This window comes from Myxine glutinosa, chromosome 9 (assembly GCF_964187855.1).
Source record: "Myxine glutinosa chromosome 9, kmMyxGlut1.1, whole genome shotgun sequence".
Lineage (NCBI taxonomy): Eukaryota > Metazoa > Chordata > Myxini > Myxiniformes > Myxinidae > Myxine > Myxine glutinosa.
In genome coordinates, this window is record NC_136269.1 from 119,685,189 (window position 1) to 119,708,234 (window position 23,046).

The following is a 23,046-nucleotide window of genomic DNA, read 5'->3' on the forward strand; positions in this document are numbered from 1 at the left end:
TTTGGGGGAACCGGTGAGGAATTCAAAACGAGGATTTGTGGGAACCCGTGAGGAATTGGAAACGAGGATTTAGGGGAACCGGTGAGGCATTGGAAACGAGGATTTGGGGGAACTGGTGAGGAATTGGAAACGATTATTTGGGGGAACCGGTGAGGAATTGTAAACGAGGATTTGGAGGAACCAGTGAGTAATTGGAAAGGAGGATTTGGGGGAATCGGTGAGGAATTGGAAACGAGTGTTTGGGGGAACCGGTGAGGAATTGTAAACGAGGATTTGGGGGAACCGGTGAGGAATTTGAAACGAGGATTTGGGGGATCCGGTGAGGAATTGGAAACGAGGATTTGGGGGAACCGGTGAGGAATTGGAAACAAGGATTTGGGGGAACCGGTGAGGAATTCGAAATGAGGATTTGGAGGAACCGGTGAGGAATTCGAAACGAGGATTTGGGGGAACCGGTGAGGAATTGGAAACGATGATTTGGGGGAACCGGTGAGGAATTGCAAACGATGATTTGGGGGAACCGGTGAGGAATTGGAAACGAGGATTTAGGGGAACCGGTGAGGCATTGGAAATGAGGATCTGGAGAAACTGGTGAGGAATGTGAAATGACGATTTGGAGGAACCGGTGAGGAATTGTAAACGACGATTTGGGGGAACCGGTGAGGAATTGGAAACGAGGATTTGGAGGAACCAGTGAGGAATTAGAAACGAAAATTTGGGGGAATCGGTGAGGAATTGGAAACGAGGATTTGGAGGAACCGGTGAGGAATTCGAAACGAGGATTTGGGGGAACTGGTGAGGAATTGGAAACGAGGATTTGGGGGAACTGGTGAGGAATTGGAAACGAGGATTTGGGGAACTGGTGAGGAATTGGAAACGAGGATTTGGGGGAACCAGTGAGAAATTGGAAACGAGGATTTGGGGGAACCGGAGAGGAATTTGAAAGGAGGATTTGGGGGAACCGGTGAGAAATTGGAAACGAGGATTTGGGGGAACCGGTGAGGAATTCGAAACGAAGATTTGGAGGAACCGGTGAGGAATTCGAAACGAGGATTTGGGGGAACCGGTGAGGAATTGGAAACGAGGATTTGGGGGAACCGGTGAGGAATTGGAAACGAGGATTTGGAGGATCCGGTGAGGAATTGGAAACGAGGATTTGGGGGAATCGGTGAGGAATCGGAAACCAGGATTTGGAGGAACCGGTGAGGAATTTGAATCTAGGATTGGGGGGAACTGGTGAGGAATAGGAAACAAGGATTTGGGGGAACCGGTGAGGAATTCAAAACAAGGATTTGGGGGAATTGGTGAGGAATTGGAAACGAGGATTTGGGGGAACCGGTGAGGAATTGGAAACGAGAATTGGGGGGAACCGACGAAATTGGAAACGAGGATTTGGGGGAACTGGTGAGGAATTGGAAACGAGGATTTGGGGGAACTGGTGAGGAATTGGAAACGAGGATTTGGGGGAACTGGTGAGGAATTGGAAACGAGGATTTGGGGGAACCGGTGAGGAATTTGAAACTAGGATTTGGGGGAACTGGTGAGGAATTGGAAACGAGGATTTGGGGGAACCGGTGAGGAATTCGAAACGAGGATTTGGGGGAACCGGTGAGGAATTGGAAACGAGGATTTGGAGAAACCGGTGAGGAATTGGAAATGAGGATTTGGGGGAACCGGTGAGGAATTCGAAACGAGGATTTGGGGGAACTTGTGAGGAATTGGAAACGAGGATTTGGGGGAAACGGTGAGGAATTGGAAACGAGGATTTTGGGGAACCGGTGAGTAATTCAAAACGAGGATTTGAGGGAACTGGTGAGGAATTGGAAACAACGATTTGGGGGAACCGGTGAGGAATTCGAAACGAGGATTTGGGGGAACCGCTGAGGAATTCGAAACTAGTATTTGGGGGAACCGGTGAGGAATTCGAAACGAGGATTTGGGGGAACCGGTGAGGAATTCGAAACGAGGATTTGGGGGAACCGCTGAGGAATTCGAAACGAGTATTTGGGGGAACCGGTGAGGAATTCGAAACGAGGATTTGGGGGAACCGGTGAGGAATTGGAAACGAGGATTTAGGGGAACCGGTGAGGAATTATTGGAAACGACGATTTGGGGGAACCGGTGAAGAATTCGAAACGAGGATTCGGGGGAACCGGTGAGGAATTGGAAATGAGGATTTGGGGGAACCGGTGAGGAATTGGAAACGAGGATTTGGGGGAACCGGTGAGGAATTCGAAACGAAGATTTGGGGGAACCGGTGAGGTATTGGAAACGAGGATTTGGAGGAACCGGTGAGGAATTGGAAACGAGGATTTGGGGGAACTGGTGAGGAATTGGAAACGAGGATTTGGGGGAACCGGTGAGGAATTCGAAACGAGGATTTGGGGGAACTGGTGAGGAATTGGAAACGAGGATTTGGGGGAACCGGTGAGGAATTGGAAACGAGGATTTGGAGGAACCAGTGAGGAATTAGAAACGAAAATTTGGGGGAATCGGTGAGGAATTGGAAACGAGGATTTGGAGGAACCGGTGAGGAATTCGAAACGTGGATTTGGGGGAACTGGTGAGGAATTGGAAACGAGAATTTGGGGGAACTGGTGAGGAATTGGAAACGAGGATTTGGGGGAACTGGTGAGGAATTGGAAATGAGGATTTGGGGAACTGGTGAGGAATTGGAAACGAGGATTTGGGGGAACCATAGAGGAATTACAAACGAAAATTTGGGGGAATCGGTGAGGAATTGGAAACGAGGATTTGGGGGAACCGGTGAGGAATTAGAAATGAGAATTTGGGGGAATCGGTGAGGAATTGGAAACGAGAATTTGGGGGAACCGGTGAGGAATTCAAAACGAGGATTTGGGGGAACCGGTGAGGAATTGGAAATGAGGATTTGGGGGAACCGGTGAGGAATTGGAAACGAGGATTTGGGGGAACCGGTGAGGAATTGGAAACGAGGATTTGGGGGAACCAGTGAGAAATTGGAAACGAGGATTTGGGGGAACCGGAGAGGAATTTGAAACGAGGATTTGGGGGAACCGGTGAGAAATTGGAAACGAGGATTTGGGGGAACCGGTGAGGAATTCGAAACGAAGATTTGGAGGAACCGGTGAGGAATTCGAAACGAGGATTTGGGGGAACCGGTGAGGAATTGGAAACGAGGATTTGGGAGAACCGGTGAGGAATTGGAAACGAGGATTTGGGGGAACCGGTGAGGAATTGGAAACGAGGATTTGGAGGATCCGGTGAGGAATTGGAAACGAGGATTTGGGGGAATCGGTGAGGAATCGGAAACCAGGATTTGGAGGAACCGGTGAGGAATTTGAATCTAGGATTGGGGGGAACTGGTGAGGAATAGGAAACAAGGATTTGGGGGAACCGGTGAGGAATTCAAAACAAGGATTTGGGGGAATTGGTGAGGAATTGGAAACGAGGATTTGAGGGAACCGGTGAGGAATTGGAAACGAGAATTGGGGGGAACCGACGAAATTGGAAACGAGGATTTGGGGGAACTGTTGAGGAATTGGAAACGAGGATTTGGGGGAACTGGTGAGGAATTGGAAACGAGGATTTGGGGGAACTGGTGAGGAATTGGAAACGAGGATTTGGGGGAACCGGTGAGGAATTTGAAACTAGGATTTGGGGGAACTGGTGAGGAATTGGAAACGAGGATTTGGGGGAACCGGTGAGGAATTCGAAACGAGGATTTGGGGGAACCGGTGAGGAATTGGAAACGAGGATTTGGAGAAACCGGTGAGGAATTGGAAACGAGGATTTGGGGGAACCGGTGAGGAATTCGAAACGAGGATTTGGGGGAACCGTTGAGGAATTCGAAGTGAGGATTTGGGGGGAACTGGTGAGGAATTGGAAACGAGGATTTGGGGGAGCCGGTGAGGAATTGGAAACGAGGATTTGGAGGAACCGGTGAGGAATTCGAAACGAGGATTTGGGGGAACTGGTGAGGAATTGGAAACGAGGATTTGGGGGAAACGGTGAGGAATTCGAAATGAGGATTTGGGGGAACTGGTGAGGAATTGGAAACGAGGATTTTGGGGAACCGGTGAGTAATTCAAAACGAGGATTTGGGGGAACTGGTGAGGAATTGGAAACAACGATTTGGGGGAACCGGTGAGGAATTCGAATCGAGGATTTGGGGGAACCGCTGAGGAATTCGAAACTAGTATTTGGGGGAACCGGTGAGGAATTCGAAACGAGGATTTGGGGGAACCGCTGAGGAATTCGAAACGAGTATTTGGGGGAACCGGTGAGGAATTCGGAACGAGGATTTGGGGGAACCGGTGAGGAATTGGAAACGAGGATTTAGGGGAACCGGTGAGGAATTATTGGAAACGACGATTTGGGGGAACCGGTGAAGAATTCGAAACGAGGATTTGGGGGAACCGGTGAGGAATTGGAAACCAGGATTTGGGGGAACCGGTGAGGAATTCGAAATGAGGATTTGGGGGAACCGCTGATGAATTATTGGAAACGAGGATTTGGGGGAACCGGTGAGGAATTCGAAACGAGGATTTGGGGGAACCGATGAGCAATTCGAAACGAGGATTTGGGGGAACCGCTCAGGATTTCGAAACGAGTATTTGGGGGAACCGGTGAGGAATTCGAAACGAGGATTTGGGGGAACCGGTGAGGAATTGGAAACGAGGATTTAGGGGAACCGGTGAGGAATTCGAAATGAGGATTTGGGGGGAACTGGTGAGGAATTGGAAACGAGGATTTGGGGGAGCCGGTGAGGAATTGGAAACGAGGATTTGGAGGAACCGGTGAGGAATTCGAAACGAGGATTTGGGGGAACTGGTGAGGAATTGGAAACGAGGATTTGGGGGAAACGGTGAGGAATTCGAAATGAGGATTTGGGGGAACTGGTGAGGAATTGGAAACGAGGATTTTGGGGAACCGGTGAGTAATTCAAAACGAGGATTTGGGGGAACTGGTGAGGAATTGGAAACGAGGATTTGGGGGAACCGGTGAGGAATTCGAAACGAGGATTTGGGGGAACCACTGAGGAATTCGAAACGAGTATTTGGGGGAACCGGTGAGGAATTCGAAACGAGGATTTGGGGGAACCGGCGAGGAATTGGAAACGAGGATTTAGGGGAACCGGTGAGGAATTATTGGAAACGACGATTTGGGGGAACCGGTGAAGAATTCGAAACGAGGATTTGGGGGAACCGGTGAGGAATTGGAAACCAGGATTTGGGGGAACCGCTGAGGATTTCGAAACGAGTATTTGGGGGAACTGGTGAGGAATTCGAAACGAGGATTTGGGGGAACCGGTGAGGAATTGGAAACGAGGATTTAGGGGAACCGGTGAGAAATTATTGGAAACGACGATTTGGGGGAACCGGTGAGGAATTGGAAACGAGAATTTGGGGGAACCGGTGAGAATTCGAAACGAGGATTTGGGGGAACCGGTGAGGAATTCGAAACGAGGATTTGCGGGAACCCGTGAGGAATTGGAAACGAGTGTTTGTGGGGAACCGGTGAGGAATTCGAAACCAGGATTTGGAGGAACTGGTGAGGAATTCAAAATGACAATTTGGGGGAACCGGTGAGGAATTGGAAACGAGGATTTGGGGGAACTGGTGAGGAATTGGAAACGAGGATTTGGGGGGACCGGTGAGGAATTAGAAATGAGAATTTGGGGGAATCGGTGAGGAATTGGAAACGAGAATTTGGGGGAACCGGTGAGGAATTCAAAACGAGGATTTGGGGGAACCGGTGAGGAATTGGAAATGAGGATTTGGGGGAACCGGTGAGGAATTGGAAACGAGGATTTGGGGGAACCGGTGAGGAATTGGAAACGAGGATTTGGGGGAACCAGTGAGGAATTGGAAACGAGGATTTGGGGGAACCGGAGAGGAATTTGAAACGAGGATTTGGGGGAACCGGTGAGAAATTGGAAACGAGGATTTGGGGGAACCGGTGAGGAATTCGAAACGAAGATTTGGAGGAACCGGTGAGGAATTCGAAACGAGGATTTGGGGGAACCGGTGAGGAATTGGAAATGAGGATTTGGGGGAACCGGTGAGGAATTGGAAACGAGGATATGGAGGATCCGGTGAGGAATTGGAAACGAGGATTTGGGGGAATCGGTGAGGAATCGGAAACCAGGATTTGGAGGAACCGGTGAGGAATTTGAATCTAGGATTGGGGGGAACTGGTGAGGAATAGGAAACAAGGATTTGGGGGAACCCGTGAGGAATTCAAAACGAGGATTTGGGGGAACTGGTGAGGAATTGGAAACGAGGATTTGGGGGAACCGGTGAGGAATTGGAAACGAGAATTGGGGGGAACCGACGAAATTGGAAGCGAGGATTTGGGGGAACTGGTGAGGAATTGGAAACGAGGATTTGGGGGAACTGGTGAGGAATTGGAAACGAGGATTTGGGGGAACCGGTGAGGAATTTGAAACTAGGATTTGGGGGAACTGGTGAGCAATTGGAAACGAGGATTTGGGGGAACCGGTGAGGAATTTGAATCTAGGATTGGGGGGAACTGGTGAGGAATAGGAAACAAGGATTTGGGGGAACCGGTGAGGAATTCAAAACAAGGATTTGGGGGAACTGGTGAGGAATTGGAAACGAGGATTTGGGGGAACCGGTGAGGAATTGGAAACGAGGATTTGGGGGAACCGATGAAATTGGAAATGAGGATTTGGGGGAACCGGTGAGGAATTGGAAACGAGGATTTGGGGGAACCGGTGAGGAATTGGAAACGAGGATTTGGGGGAACCGGAGAGGAATTTGAAACGAGGATTTGGGGGAACGGGTGAGGAATTGGAAACGAGGATTTGGTGGAACCGGTGAGGAATTCGAAACGAAGATTTGGAGGAACCGGTGAGGAATTCGAAACGACGATTTGGGGGAACCGGTGAGGAATTGGAAACGAGGATTTGGGGGAACCGGTGAGGAATTGGAAACGAGGATTTGGAGGATCCGGTGAGGAATTGGAAACGAGGATTTGGGGGAATCGGTGAGGAATCGGAAACCAGGATTTGGAGGAACCGGTGAGGAATTTGAAACTAGGATTTGGGGGAACTGGTGAGGAATTGGAAACAAGGATTTGGGGGAACCAGTGAGGAATTCAAAACGAGGATTTCGGGGAACTGGTGAGGAATTGGAAACGAGGATTTGGGGGAACCGGTGAGGAATTGGAAACGAGGATTTGGGGGAACCGATGAGGAATTGGAAACGAGGATTTGGGGGAACCGGTGAGGAATTGGAAACGAGGATTTGGGGGAACCGGTGAGGAAATGGAAACGAGGATTTGGGGGAACCGGTGAGGAATTGGAAACGAGTATTTGGGGGAACCGGTGAGGAATTCGAAACGAATATTTGGAGGAACCGGTGAGGAATTCGAAACGAGGATTTGGGGGAACTGGTGAGGAATTGGAAACTAGCATTTGGAGGATCCGGTGAGGAATTGGAAACGAGGATTTGGGGGAATCGGTGAGGAATCGGAAAGCAGGATTTGGAGGAACCGGTGAGGAATTGGAAACGAGGATTTGGGGGAACCAGTGAGGAATTGGAAACGAGGATTTGGGGGAACCGGTGAGGAATTGTAAACGAGGATTTGGGGGAACCGGTGAGGAATTCGAAATGAAGATTTGGAGGAACCAGTGAGGAATTCGAAACGAGGATTTGGGGGAACTGGTGAGGAATTGGAAACGAGGATTTGGAGGATCCGTTGATGAATTGGAAACGAGGATTTGGGGGAATCGGTGAGGAATCGGAAACCAGGATTTGGAAGAACCGGTGAGGAATTCGAAACTAGGATTTGGGGGAACCGGTGAGGAATTGGAAACGAATATTTGGGGGAACCGGTGAGGAATTGGAAACGAGGATTTGGGGGAACCTGTGAGGAATTGGAAACGAGGATTTGGGGGAACCGGTGAGGAATTGTAAACATGGGTTTGGGGGAACCGGTGAGGAATTGGAAACGAGGATTTGGGGGAACCGGTGAGGAATTCGAAACAAAGATTTGGAGGAACCGGTGAGGAATTCAAAACGAGGATTTGGGGGAACCGGTGAGGAATTGGAAACGAGGATTTTGGAGGATCCGGTGAGGAATTGGAAACGAGGATTTGGGGGAATCGGTGAGGAATCGGAAACCAGGATTTGGAGGAACCGGTGAGGAATTAGAAACGAGGATTTGGGGGAACTGGCGAGGAATTGGAAACGAGGATTTGGGGGAACCGGTGAGGAATTGGAAACGAGGATTTGGGGGAACCGGTGAGGAATTGAAAATGAGGATTTCGGGGAACCGGTGAGGCATTGGAAACGAGGATTTGGGGGAACTAGTGAGGAATTGGAAACGAGGATTTGGGGGAACCAGTGAGGAATTGGAAACGAGGATTTGGGGGAACCAGTGAGGAATTGGAAACGAGGATTTGGGGGAACCGGTGAGGAATTGGAAACGAGGATTTGGGGGAACCGGTGAGGAATTCGAAATGAAGATTTGGAGGAACCATTGAGGAATTCGAAACGAGGATTTGGGGGAACTGGTGAGGAATTGGAAATGAGGATTTGGAGGATCCGTTGATGAATTGGAAACGAGGATTTGGGGGAATCGGTGAGGAATCGGAAACCAGGATTTGGAAGAACCGGTGAGGAATTCGAAACTAGGATTTGGGGGAACCGGTGAGGAATTGGAAACGAATATTTGGGGGAACCGGTGAGGAATTGGAAACGAGGATTTGGGGGAACCAGTGAGGAATTGGAAACGAGGATTTGGGGGAACCGGTGAGGAATTGGAAACGTGGGTTTGGGGGAACCGGTGAGGAATTGGAAACGAGGATTTGGGGGAACCGGTGAGGAATTCGAAACAAAGATTTGGAGGAACCGGTGAGGAATTCAAAACGAGGATTTGGGGGAACCGGTGAGGAATTGGAAACGAGGATTTTGGAGGATCCGGTGAGGAATTGGAAACGAGGATTTGGGGGAATCGGTGAGGAATCGGAAACCAGGATTTGGAGGAACCGGTGAGGAATTCGAAACGAGGATTTGGGGGAACTGGCGAGGAATTGGAAACGAGGATTTGGGGGAACCGGTGAGGAATTGGAAACGAGGATTTGGGGGAACCGGTGAGGAATTGAAAATGAGGATTTCGGGGAACCGGTGAGGCATTGGAAACGAGGATTTGGGGGAACTGGTGAGGAATTGGAAACGAGGATTTTGGGGAACCAGTGAGGAATTGGAAACGAGGATTTGGGGGAACCAGTGAGGAATTGGAAACGAGGATTTTGGGGGAACCGGTGAGGAATTGGAAACGAAGATTTGGGGGAACTGGTGAGGAATTGGAAACGAGGATTTGGGGGAACCGGTGAGGAATTAGAAACGAGGATTTTGGGGAACCGGTGAGGCATTGGAAACGAGAATTCGGACGGGAGTGGAGGACAAATTCGGACGGGAGTGGAGGACAAATTCGGACGGGAGTGGAGGACAAATTCGGACGGGAGTGGAGGACAAATTCGGACGGGAGTGGAGGACAAATTCGGACGGGAGTGGAGGACAAATTCGGACGGGAGTGGAGGACAAATTCGGACGGGAGTGGAGGACAAATTCGGACGGGAGTGGAGGACAAATTCGGACGGGAGTGGAGGACAAATTCGGACGGGAGTGGAGGACAAATTCGGACGGGAGTGGAGGACATATTCGGACGGGAGTGGAGGACAAATTCGGACGGGAGTGGAGGACAAATTCGGACGGGAGTGGAGGACAAATTCGGACGGGAGTGGAGGACAAATTCGGACGGGAGTGGAGGACAAATTCGGACGGGAGTGGAGGACAAATTCGGACGGGAGTGGAGGACAAATTCGGACGGGAGTGGAGGACAAATTCGGACGGGAGTGGAGGACAAATTCGGACGGGAGTGGAGGACAAATTCGGACGGGAGTGGAGGACAAATTCGGACGGGAGTGGAGGACAAATTCGGACGGGAGTGGAGGACAAATTCGGACGGGAGTGGAGGACAAATTCGGACGGGAGTGGAGGACAAATTCGGACGGGAGTGGAGGACAAATTCGGACGGGAGTGGAGGACAAATTCGGACGGGAGTGGAGGACAAATTCGGACGGGAGTGGAGGACAAATTCGGACGGGAGTGGGGGACAAATTCGGACGGGAGTGGGGGACAAATTCGGACGGGAGTGGGGGACAAATTCGGACGGGAGTGGGGGACAAATTCGGACGGGAGTGGGGGACAAATTCGGACGGGAGTGGGGGACAAATTCGGACGGGAGTGGGGGACAAATTCGGACGGGAGTGGGGGACAAATTCGGACGGGAGTGGGGGACAAATTCGGACGGGAGTGGGGGACAAATTCGGACGGGAGTGGGGGACAAATTCGGACGGGAGTGGGGGACAAATTCGGACGGGAGTGGGGGACAAATTCGGACGGGAGTGGGGGACAAATTCGGACGGGAGTGGGGGACAAATTCGGACGGGAGTGGGGGACAAATTCGGACGGGAGTGGGGGACAAATTCGGACGGGAGTGGGGGACAAATTCGGACGGGAGTGGGGGACAAATTCGGACGGGAGTGGGGGACAAATTCGGACGGGAGTGGGGGACAAATTCGGACGGGAGTGGGGGACAAATTCGGACGGGAGTGGGGGACAAATTCGGACGGGAGTGGGGGACAAATTCGGACGGGAGTGGGGGACAAATTCGGACGGGAGTGGGGGACAAATTCGGACGGGAGTGGGGGACAAATTCGGACGGGAGTGGGGGACAAATTCGGACGGGAGTGGGGGACAAATTCGGACGGGAGTGGGGGACAAATTCGGACGGGAGTGGGGGACAAATTCGGACGGGAGTGGGGGACAAATTCGGACGGGAGTGGGGGACAAATTCGGACGGGAGTGGGGGACAAATTCGGACGGGAGTGGGGGACAAATTCGGACGGGAGTGGGGGACAAATTCGGACGGGAGTGGGGGACAAATTCGGACGGGAGTGGGGGACAAATTCGGACGGGAGTGGGGGACAAATTCGGACGGGAGTGGGGGACAAATTCGGACGGGAGTGGGGGACAAATTCGGACGGGAGTGGGGGACAAATTCGGACGGGAGTGGGGGACAAATTCGGACGGGAGTGGGGGACAAATTCGGACGGGAGTGGGGGACAAATTCGGACGGGAGTGGGGGACAAATTCGGACGGGAGTGGGGGACAAATTCGGACGGGAGTGTGGGGCAATGCGGACGGGAGTGTGGGGGGGAAATGCGGACGGGAGTGTGGGGGAGGGGAATGCGGACGGGAGTGTGGGGACCAATGCGGACGGGAGTGTGGCGGGGCAATGCGGACGGGAGTGTGGGGGGGAATGCGGACGGGAGTGTGAGGGGGCAATGCGGACGGGAGTGTGGGGGGCCAGTGCGGCGGGAGTGTGGGGGGCCAGTGCGGACGGGAGTGTGGGGGGCCAGTGCGGGCGGGAGTGTGGGGGGCCAGTGCGGACGGGAGTGCGGGGGTCAGTGCGGGGGGGCAATGCGGGCGGGAGTGCGGGGGGTGCAATGCGGGCGGGAGTGCGGGGGGTGCAATGCGGGCGGGAGTGCGGGGGGTGCAATGCGGGCGGGAGTGCGGGGGGTGCAATGCGGGCGGGAGTGCGGGGGGGCCAATGCGGGCGGGAGTGCGGGGGGGCCAATGCGGGCGGGAGTGCGGGGGGGCCAATGCGGGCGGGAGTGCGGGGGGGCCAATGCGGGCGGGAGTGCGGGGGGGCCAATGCGGGCGGGAGTGCGGGGGGGCCAATGCGGGCGGGAGTGCGGGGGGGCCAATGCGGGCGGGAGTGCGGGGGGGCCAATGCGGACGGGAGTGCGGGGGGGCCAATGCGGACGGGAGTGCGGGTGGGCCAATGCGGACGGGAGTGCGGGGGGGGCAATGCGGACGGGAGTGCGGGGGGGGGCATTGCGGACGGGAGTGCGGGGGGGGCAATGCGGACGGGAGTGCGGGGGGGGGGGAATGCGGACGGGAGTGCGGGGGGGGCAATGCGGATCGGGGTGTGGGGGGCAATGCGGACGGGGGTGTGGGGGGCCAATGCGGACGGGGGTGTGGGGGGCAATGCGGACGGGAGTGTGGGGGGGCAATGCGGACCGGAGTGTGGGGCAATGCGGACCGGAGTGGGGGGCAATGCGGACCGGAGTGGGGGGCAATGCGGACCGGAGTGGGGGGCAATGCGGAACGGAGTGGGGGGCAAATGCGGACCGGAGTGGGGGGCAAATGCGGACCGGAGTGGGGGGCAATGCAGACGGGAGTGGGGGGGCTTTCTTGATTAATTTTCATGCCAGTCCAACGTCCTCACCAACATTTATCACTGCAGCCAAGCACTGATCCCAATTCATGCCTTCTTCACAAATGAAAATTATCTCGCATTGCAAAACTGTCTCCCCCAGGAGTACGAGATGGAAGGGTCAACAAAAGACACTTTGCCAGAAAAGGCTCTTCGTGCACAAATCTGCCAAAAGAGCAGTCGTGTAGCTCCAGCGATATTGTTGTCTTCTTTAGTTGACTGTTGAAGAACTGGCTCATCTTTTTGTAGTTTAACAAACAATTCTTCACATGATCAATGAGTTCTGAAATGAAGCAACCCACTGTGTGTCATATACCATTTTAATTTCACCTACTTGGATTACGGAGCTTTCCCCACACGTAATAGAAAACAAACGTTCTAGTCTAGTAGGAAGACTAGGTCCCCCTGCACCCCCCGGTGATATACTTCTAATCAGTGTTTCTAGATTGGAAAAAATGTGTAGAAAATGACTAGCTATGGCCCCAAGCTGAAAAAATGTCCCACATACCATTTTTATGCAAATTACTGCTGCCATTATCAAAAAAACGATTTTTGACATATCTCAGCCAATATTGCAGATAATTGAAAAATGAAGGTGTCTAGACCCATGTTTTGAAGGGCATAGATCATGATAGAACTATTCATAACATGATTACATGTGTCTATGGTATACTAGTATGCTAATTAGTGCTTTATTTACAAAATAATCACAGTTTTACGAAATAATAGACTCATATTAAGGTCCGTCTACACAGACGTTAACACAAAGTTTTATTTTTCTAAATATTACAACTGTCAAAATAGTCCTAGCACTCAATGTGACCACTCTTCTCTTGCTTGTTTTAGATAAACATCATTAGCATTAGTGATTCTACACTGAGTCAGTCATCATCATTTTCATCGAAATCGTCAGAGTCAAACTCTTCTTCTCCTTCCTCTTCCTCCTCCTCTTCGTGCTCTCCTGTGTTCAGAAGATCCACCAGTGAGGTTGGTAGGATGGGACCACTGGACCACATTGGTTTCAACAGTCCTTCATCAGTCCTTATCCATCCTTGCTCCTCATAAGGTTTTGGCTTTTCGATGATAGGTTGATCGGCTCTTTTGTACAATGCTACGCGGTGGTTCACACGCTGGATGTGCGGCTTCAGGGCAGACTGGCATGGAGGAAGGCGAGCCAGATCAACCTTGGACTTGGATGTGAGGGTCTTGTCCTCTCCCACCATTTTTCGTAGCAGCTTGGCACGGACAATGTCCACTGATGACTCGCGACTCTGGCCGTACATCACACAGGTGAATTTTTCTAACTGCCTCTCCACCTCAGGGTTGGCATCCCAGTTGTCACCCAGTTCACCGAATGCCCTGTGAAACCTGGGATTCTTCTCCAGCTTTTTCAAGGGCCCGACTTTTCCCTTCCCTTTGAAGGCACTGGTGCAGTCTTCTCCGCTGAACACATAGTACCCCAGGAGAGTGGCACAGTAGTCCTCTCCCAGGGATTCTGCCAGCTCAGAGACGTTGACAAGTTGGCGATGCTTCCCTGACCCTGTATCCAGGTACACCGTCAGCTTGATGTTGTGGGCATGGTGGAGCAGGATCAGGAGGATGTCTGTGTCCGGTGTTCTGACTACAGCGTTCTTGTATCCGATGGTAGCAGCATGATGGAGGTACAGAACCACCCTGGTATCAGTCTCTTCCTGGTTGCTGTAGATCGTGGGGAGTTCACGTACCTCGACCTGAAACACAAAAAGGCACCGCATTTCAATCACCAGTCACTGCCAGTTTCAGATCTAGACAAACATCACAGGTAATCACCTTTTTTTCAGGAAAAATTACAAATTGAATCGCCATTCACGAAGGGCTTTCAATTTTACCTTGCCATTCGTTGAGGCAAGTTGGTGGGCCTTCCCCTCCACGATCAGCACAGCCATCTCTGTTCTCTCCAGCCTGGTAGCTGCCTCTTGTCCACTCCACACTTTCAGAAGAAGCTGGCACATCTGCTTTTTGTTGTCGTCATTTGCAAGGAACATTTTGAAGTCATATGGCTTCCTGGTTGCTGGTCCAGCCAGAATGATCTTCTCTGAGCTGCCCCGCCTCAGCCTTTCCTGCGCTTTGATTGACTCAGGATGGTAACTGTCAGTGGAGAACAGAAAGTGCTGCTTGGCCACCATCTGATCAAGCACCTGCAAGCATATCTCACCACATGTTGGGGGAAGGTTGGCAAGGGTATGCAGCAGCGCCATTCCATCCTGGATGAACAGGGCATCCTTGGGGTATTGCAGATCTTGTGGTGTGGTGTCCTCTAAAAGGTAGTGCAGAATGGAGGCTTTGTTGGTTTTGCAGAAGAACCCATCTGGTGTCCCATCTGGTGTTCCAGTACTGAGTTGAATGCCTTTTCATGGGCGGCTGACATGCAAGCCTGCTCCTTTGGTGCTTCGGCTCTGTGAATCGCACGCTCATAGTTGTAGAATGCTGTGCGGAAAGCTTTAAAACATGACGGATGGTGTTTGGCCTCACATGCAAAGAGGTCTTTGTTTTTCACCTTTCGATGGAGTCGATAGAGACCCATTTTCTCAGCCCGTGTTTCGATTTGCTCCCATGCATTTTCTTTGTTTTTAAAGGATGGGAAGGTTGTAGGCCTCTCAGTATTGCGATGAGCATCTTTGGTCTCAACTTTCTCACAAAATATACACTCTGGCGGGAAGATGGGTTCAGCAGAACCTCCTGGTTTACGAGGAGAGTGATGCCATGATGAGGTTGATGGCCCTGGTTCTGTATCATCTCCCAGACGATGAAAGTGGCGGACAAAGTGCTTATAACACTTGCTGTGATATCCTACTCTTTCTAGGTCATCAGGAAGAGTTGCCGGGATCTGATCACATACTGATTGCATACGACATGGGGAGTCATGCGGTTGGTTGAGACGTCTATCCCGGATCTTTTGAAGCAGTTGCAGTTTTTCTGAAGCAGATCCTTTAATTTTACGGAGGGGCGTGAAATCCCCATGATCAGACATGGATGGTACATGAAGGATGCATGTAGGAGGAGAGCTTTTAGTCTAGTAGGAAGACTAGGTCCCCCTGCACCCCCCGGAGATATACTTCTAATCAGTGTTTCTAGATTGGAAACAATGTGTAGAAAATGACTAGCTATGGCCCCAAGCTGAAAAAATGTCCCACATACCATTTTTATGCAAATTACTGCTGCCATTATCAAAAAAAGACTAGGTCCCCCTGCACTCCCCCGGAGATATACTTCTAATCAGTGTTTCTAGATTGGAAAAAATGTGTAGAAAATGACTAGCTATGGCCCCAAGCTGAAACAATGTCCCACATACCATTTTTATGCAAATTACTGCTGCCATTATCAAAAAAACGATTTTTGACATATCTCAGCCAATATTGCAGATAATTGAAAAATGAAGGTGTCTAGACCCATGTTTTGAAGGGCATAGATCATGATAGAACTATTCATAACATGATTACATGTGTCTATGGTATACTAGTATGCTAATTAGTGCTTTATTTACAAAATAATCACAGTTTTACGAAATAATAGACTCATATTAAGGTCCGTCTACACAGACGTTAACACAAAGTTTTATTTTTCTAAATACCCTGTGAAATTCACCGAATGCCCTGTGAAACCTGGGATTCTTCTCCAGCTTTTTCAAGGGCCCGACTTTTCCCTTCCCTTTGAAGGCACTGGTGCAGTCTTCTCCGCTGAACACATAGTACCCCAGGAGAGTGGCACAGTAGTCCTCTCCCAGGGATTCTGCCAGCTCAGAGACGTTGACAAGTTGGCGATGCTTCCCTGACCCTGTATCCAGGTACACCGTCAGCTTGATGTTGTGGGCATGGTGGAGCAGGATCAGGAGGATGTCTGTGTCCGGTGTTCTGACTACAGCGTTCTTGTATCCGATGGTAGCAGCATGATGGAGGTACAGAACCACCCTGGTATCAGTCTCTTCCTGGTTGCTGTAGATCGTGGGGAGTTCACGTACCTCGACCTGAAACACAAAAAGGCACCGCATTTCAATCACCAGTCACTGCCAGTTTCAGTATATCTCCGGGGGGTGCAGGGGGACCTAGTCTTTTTTTGATAATGGCAGCAGTAATTTGCATAAAAATGGTATGTGGGACATTTTTTCAGCTTGGGGCCATAGCTAGTCATTTTCTACACATTTTTTCCAATCTAGAAACACTGATTAGAAGTATATCTCCGGGGGGTGCAGGGGGACCTAGTCTTTTTTTGATAATGGCAGCAGTAATTTGCATAAAAATGGTATGTGGGACATTTTGTCAGCTTGGGGCCATAGCTAGTCATTTTCTACACATTTTTTCCAATCTAGAAACACTGATTAGAAGTATATCTCCGGGGGGTGCAGGGGGACCTAGTCTTTTTTTGATAATGGCAGCAGTAATTTGCATAAAAATGGTATGTGGGACATTATTTCAGCTTGGGGCCATAGCTAGTCATTTTCTACACATTTTTTCCAATCTAGAAACACTGATTAGAAGTATATCTCCGGGGGGTGCAGGGGGACCTAGTCTTCCTACTAGACTATTTGGGCTGCAGGTTCTACACTCCGTTTTCTTTTGGGCATGCTTGCTGTCGATGTCTACCATCACTGTTAAATGACAAATAAGAAATCACGAATGATGTTAAAAGTGCCTGTGAAAGGAGGCTCTGAGTTTTCAGTGAGGTAACAGAGGTTCTGAGTCATGTTCTACACTAGGGTACTTTTTAGCTGACTAAACCATGTTTAGTGGCATCAAAAGTGCTAATAGCTAAAACATCTAAATTCTTCCACACTAACGTTAGCTATCTAGGCCAATGAAACATTGTGCTAAGTTACTGTAGCTAGCTCAGCTGTCGTGCCTCTTTCTGGTTCAATTCATATACAGAAGTCAACAGATATGTCTCATGTTTGGCATTAACAAAAGTTTAAGTTACACCGACATTAGGAACATACTGTACATAGATGAGGCTAGCTTTAACGTTAGCTAACATGGTGCTAGCTGGCTCAGCTGTTATTCTGCCTGTTTATGATTTCATGCAGAAACTGAAGTCAAGAGTGTGAGTAACATTATAGTTAGCATCTTACCTGGCTAGATTGGAGGATGAATACCAAGAACAACACACAGATGGAATGGAAGACTGAACTTTCAACTGAGGTATTCAATAACATCAACGTTACCAATTGATACGAGCGCGCGACATTACCAATTGATACGAGCGCGCGAGCGCGCATGTTACATGGATGGAAATGTAAAATGGCAGCTATAGCAGCACTAATTTGGATCTCTAGTCTGTCATTTCTGCACTGTGATTGGATAACATAAAAAAATATGTTTGGGAGTTAACAGCAGGAGTTGGTAGATTTTACGTGGGCTGGGTGAGAAACCTTTAAATAAGCAAGTGAAAATCTCTCGCAATACAAAGTCAATGGTGGGAAGAAAAGTTGAGTGGTACCAATGTTACTGCCAATGTCCCGCCCCTATGCAAGACTCAGGAGCATCTTGTTGACATTTAACCTTGAAAATACCTGGGTTTAGACCCCTTATGTACCATGTTAAGTTATCTGCAGTATTAACGTATCCTTATCATTTGTAAAACTGATTATTTTGTAATTACAGCATTAATATGCATACTAGTATACCATAGACACATGTAATCATGTTATGAATAGTTCTATCATGATCTATGCCCTTCAAAACATGGGTCTAGACACCTTCATTTTTCAATTATCTGCAATATTGGCTGAGATATGTCAAAAATCGTTTTTTTGATAATGGCAGCAGTAATTTGCATAAAAATGGTATGTGGGACATTTTTTCAGCTTGGGGCCATAGCTAGTCATTTTCTACACATTTTTTCCAATCTAGAAACACTGATTAGAAGTATATCTCCGGGGGGTGCAGAGGGACCTAGTCTTCCTACTAGACTATTATTTGCAGTTTAAAATTCATTCCTTGGCTTTGTCGTGACACTCCAAGTATGAAGCAATGCTTTGTGATATTTGTCAAACCCCTGAAGACAGTTGTCGCACCCTATGAAATGCTTATTTACAGGATTTGCTTTGTTGCTTATCGTTTTGACATCTTTGTTAAATGACGTCTAAGGTTGTAAGGATTCAAACGATCGTTAGCCAGTACCTCACCACAGACAACACACTGGTAATGAGATGCATTTGTAATACCAGCGAATCCAAATGATCTTCATACTTCCTACCTTTAAAGAAAAGTTTTCTTTTTTTTAGGAAGAGGATGCTTCCTCACTGGTAATTCACTTTCTCTTTACCACAAACTGATGCATGTCATATGTTGTACAATGATACAGTGCAGTCGGAACAGAACTGTCACTTGTTGTTAGACATCAAGTTATATGTAAAAAAAATTTTCATTTTTTGAGCACAATCCCGGTTCTGTAACAGTATGTTGTATGTATGTGTGTTGTATGTTTCATCTACTCCTCCAAGACAATTTGACCAGGGAAGCTGAAACTTTCAGGGAGTAATGAGGGTACTGTGAAGTTGTGCCTGTGTAAGTTTCGTTTGATTCGATCAAGTTTTGAAAAAAAAAAATTATATATATATATATTCGCCCATCTTGGCATTGCCTTCCTTTGGGTGGTGGGGAGGGAGGTGCAATTGGAATTATTGGAGCTACAGTCGTGACCAAAAATATTGGCACCCTTGCACTTTTTTCAAATAACTCACAATTTTCTCAAAAAATAAGTTGAAATTGACAAAAGTATTTGGTCGCCACAATTCTTTATTTCACTGAATATTACAGAACCTTTGTTTTTGATCCAGAACTTAATATATCCTTTTAAATCAGAAAATAAAAAGAAATGGCATTAATAAAATTATTGACACCCTCGACTTAAAATTTGGTAGCACAGCCTTTGGACAAAATAACTGCAGTCAAGTGCTTTCTATAGCCATGAATGAGCTTCCTGCACCTCTCTACTGGCAGTTTGGCCCACTCTTCTTGTGCAAACTGCTCCAGTTCTCCCAGATTTGAAGGATGCCTTCTCCAAACTGCTGTTTTCAGATCTCCCCACAGGTGTTCAATGGGATTTAGATATGAACTCTGCTGGCCACTTCAGAACAGCCCAGTGTTTTGGTTTGAACCATTCCTGGGTGATTTTTGAAGTGTGTTTGGGGTCATTGTCCTGCTGCGAGACCCAGATTTCTGACACTGGGTTGAACATTGCACTCCAAAATGCCTTGGTAATCTCCTGATTTCATGATGCTCTGCACACATTCAGGGCACCCAGTGCCAGAGGCAGCACAGCAACCCCAAAACATCACTGAACCTCCTCCATGTTCGATGGTAGGGAAGGTGTCCTTTTCTTTGAAGGCTTCATTTTGTTTTCTGTAAACATAGAAGTGATGTGCTTTACCATAAACTCTAATTTGGTCGCATCTGTCCACAGGACATTCTTCCAGAAGGATTTTGGCTTGTTCAGGTGTGTTTTGGAAAACTCCGGTTGGGCTTTCTTATGTCTCTCTCAGCAGTGGGGTCCTCCTGGGGCTCCTACCAGAGGAACCCCCTTTCATTGAGTTGGTGACGGATGGTGCGAGTTGAAACTGTCGTACCTTGTGTTTGAAGGTCAGCTGTTTGGCAGTTGATTGAACAATTTCTCCACCATTCGAACAATCCTTTGCTGCAATTTTCGATCAAGTTTTCTCTTGCTGCCACGTCCAGGGAGGTTGGCTACAGTGCCATGGGCCTAAAACTTCCAGATAACATTACGTACAGTGGATGCAGGGACATCAATGTCTCTGGAGATGGACTTGTAGCCTTGCGATTGTCTACAATCTTCTGTCTGACCTCCTCAGACAATTCTCTTGTTTTCTTTCTTTTCTCCATGCTCATTGCAGTGCACACAGTGACACAAAACAGCAGAATGACTCCATTTCTCCATTCAAACTGGTTGAATGAGTGATTTTTATATTGCAGGCACCTGCAACTCACCACATGTGTGTTCATTTCCAAAGTAAAGGAGAATCACCTGCTTGAAATCTAATTATTTCTAACAACTTCTAAAAGGTGCCAATAATATTGTCCGGGCCATTTTAGGATTTCTGTGTGGAATAAGCTAAGATTTAGTAATTTTATTTCAGCTTTTTTTGTTTTGTTCCACTGCAAACCAAAGAAATACATTTGTGGATACCAAAATCTTTTTTAATTTCAACAATTTTCAGGAAGAAGTTTTGCATTATTTGAAAAAAGTGCAAGGGTGCCAATATTTTTGGCCACGACTGTATATAACCTAAATATATATATATATGCACATAAGCAGTTCGCATGTTTTGCTTCATAAATGTAGCCAGGTTAATTTTATTTTCGGGAGCCAACAAGGCAGCAGTTTGTTGTCTATGCACCGCCTAAAAAAGGGATGTGTCATAAGAATGTGTTGCACGCTTGGAACAAGAATTGGGTGGATGCTCTGGTATTAATAATCATAAAGATAACAGCATGACCCCCTGGCCACTCTCTGAGGGAACGGGTGCTTCTCGTACCACCAACGCATGTTACCTCTTCGTTTTAAAGCAATATCCTCATCTTCGTTTTAAAGCAATATCCTCATCTTTGTTTTCTTGGTGGCACCAAGTTAAATGCTACACCATTATAAAATTGTTTCTGACATGACAGAAAATAAATGAAGAATTTGTGTTCCGTCACAGGTTTGTTAATGTGTCAACTTGTATGGCATGGAGGAGTATGAACTTCAGGCAGCGGATGGGCTGGATCTGTTTGGCTTCATACCTGCTGGCCAGCTTGGCCCTTGCTCACTACATCTTTGATGTGAGCGTTGCCTACAGCTCACTAACTCTAGCGCACGGTTCCTTTACCACCCCAGCTCTTTCCAGTTTGCCTCGGCGTCTACTGTCCTGGACGTTGGCGCTTCCACTTGGTTTATGGATTTTTGTAGTTATCACAGTATATCTCCAGGTATTCTGTTTTCTGGTGTCATGTACTCGAACAAATCCCAAAACGATGGGTTACTTCTTCTTGCCCCTGTGCCTGATCATGATGTGTCGGTCACGACATCCTGCTATCAAGGAATATCGCCCAGGCATCGGTATGAGCTTGTAAATTTGGAATGGTGAGGCACCTGTTCAAAGTCCAGCGGTAACTCAAAGGGCATTGTCTCAATTTCCTTGCGTTGCCCTCTCCCAACACCGCCCCCCTTTCCACCTCAAAAGGTGTTCACACTTGAAGCAAAGAAGACTTGGACTCTAAATCCCAGAATTATTGATCATATAAACACTTGTGTGCTGCACAGTCATATCAATTATTGACACTTCATTTAATGTTTGATGCCTCAACTGCAACATACCTGCATTAGTTACGGAGTTGTGTGATTCATTTTGGAGCTTTTTTTTTTTTTTAAGGTACTGCTGACACACGAGGCTTCCTGATTAATCAACTCGCCGGGATTTGAAATGTCAGCACTAAACCGTGAACAAGAGTATCACATTGAATAACATTGGTATTACTACCATGGACGTTTACAACTGCTTTGATTATGCCAAGGTGCAGGTTTGGATTTTATAACTTTTAACCAAATTTATATTCGACTTTTCTCAGGGGTTTGTTGCATAGGATCGTATTTTGATGAGTAAAGATTGTGTTGTTGCACATAAAAGAATATGGAGGCCATATACATATTACATGTAGAAAATGGCAGGATTCATCTTTTTTTTTGTATACAAAGTCGAGCCTCGTGGAAGAGGTAGACTGCCCTCCTTGCTCGTCTCATGCCAAACTCGATCCCTCCCTCACCTTCCTCTCTCTTCTATCTTCTTTCCTCATTTCATCTCCAGCACTCCGTATGTATGATATATATATATATATATAGGTGCTCACTTATGACACCCAAATCCACTCCACAAATGATCTGTTTTGTCAACTTTTGCAAGTAAAGTGTATAGGTCCAAGCGTTTCAAGTTTTATAATGACAGAATATCATCCTTCCAAATTACACTTGTGTCTGCTGCTCTGAAGCATGGAGATGTTTATTTAGAATTTTTCGACACCGAATGGCTTTTTGCTTCCAGTACGTTTTTTGTTGAATGGAGTTTACCGGATATCCATGATGTCGATTGTGTAATGGTGAATTTAAGACCCATCAATGCATTTTTGTTTTGATGCGGCGCTTGATCTGCGTTTACCATGCAAATTGAAATAAATTGTTTTTTTTATTTATTGACTGATCTTATGGTGTGCGTTACAGTAAACCATTACACTTCCATGGCACCATTTACATGGCACCATTTACATTTGGCTTCTTTGTTCAAATTGTTCAATTTTCGAGAATTTGTTTAGCCTGTAAAGCAGAATATCCATCTTCTATCTATCTTTTCTATATAATATACAGTCATGGCCAAAAATATTGCCACCCTTGCACGTTTTTCAAATAACTCACAATTTTCTCTAAAAATAAGTTTAAATTGACAAAAGTATTTCGTCTCCACAATTCTTTATTTCACTGGTGATATTAAAGAATTTTTGTTTTTGATTCGAAACTTAATATATTCTTTAAATCAGAAAATAAAAAGAAATGGCATTGACAAAATTATTGACACCCTAGACTTAATATTTGGTAGCACAGACTTTGGACAAAATAACTGCAGTTAAGCGCTTCCTATAACCATGAATGAGCTTCCTGCACCTCTCTACTAGTAGTTTAGCCCACTCTCCTTGTGCAAACTGCTCCAGTTCTCCCAGTTTTGAAGATTGC

The 23,046-nt window shown here is 47.9% G+C and overlaps 2 protein-coding genes across 4 annotated transcripts in view; one reads left to right on the top strand and one right to left on the bottom strand.

Moving 5' to 3' along the window:
• The window catches only part of LYSET (lysosomal enzyme trafficking factor), a 37,780-nt gene extending 15,273 nt beyond the window's left edge, over positions 1–22,507 (top strand). For 2 of the 3 annotated variants that reach the window (XM_068128385.2, XM_068128386.2), the window contains exon 2: positions 20,987–22,507. In XM_068128385.2, the coding sequence (XP_067984486.2) occupies positions 21,009–21,398 (390 nt within the window). In that variant the 5' untranslated portion in view covers positions 20,987–21,008 and the 3' untranslated portion in view covers positions 21,399–22,507. Of the gene's footprint in view, positions 1–12,397; positions 12,670–18,234 lie in introns of all 3 variants that reach the window. The other variant, XM_078784823.1, reaches the window with a different exon arrangement.
• On the bottom strand, positions 13,043–14,638 carry LOC144893572 (uncharacterized). The gene is made up of 2 exons (XM_078784057.1): positions 14,163–14,638; positions 13,043–14,024 (listed from the first exon to the last, which is right to left on the bottom strand). Exons 1-2 carry the CDS (start codon positions 14,529–14,531, stop codon positions 13,176–13,178), a joined length of 1,218 nt encoding a protein of 405 aa, XP_078640183.1. The 5' UTR covers positions 14,532–14,638; the 3' UTR covers positions 13,043–13,175.
• Positions 22,508–23,046: the final 539 nt, after the last annotated feature.

Excerpts from the sequence above, each read along its gene's own strand:
- LOC144893572 (XM_078784057.1), bottom strand. The coding sequence starts at position 14,531 with ATGGCGCTGCTGCATACCCTTGCCAACCTTCCCCCAACATGTGGTGAG. Across the intron at positions 14,025-14,162 it reads TTGCCTCAACGAATGGCAAG|GTCGAGGTACGTGAACTCCC; the intron begins GTAAAATTGAAA and ends TTTGTGTTTCAG.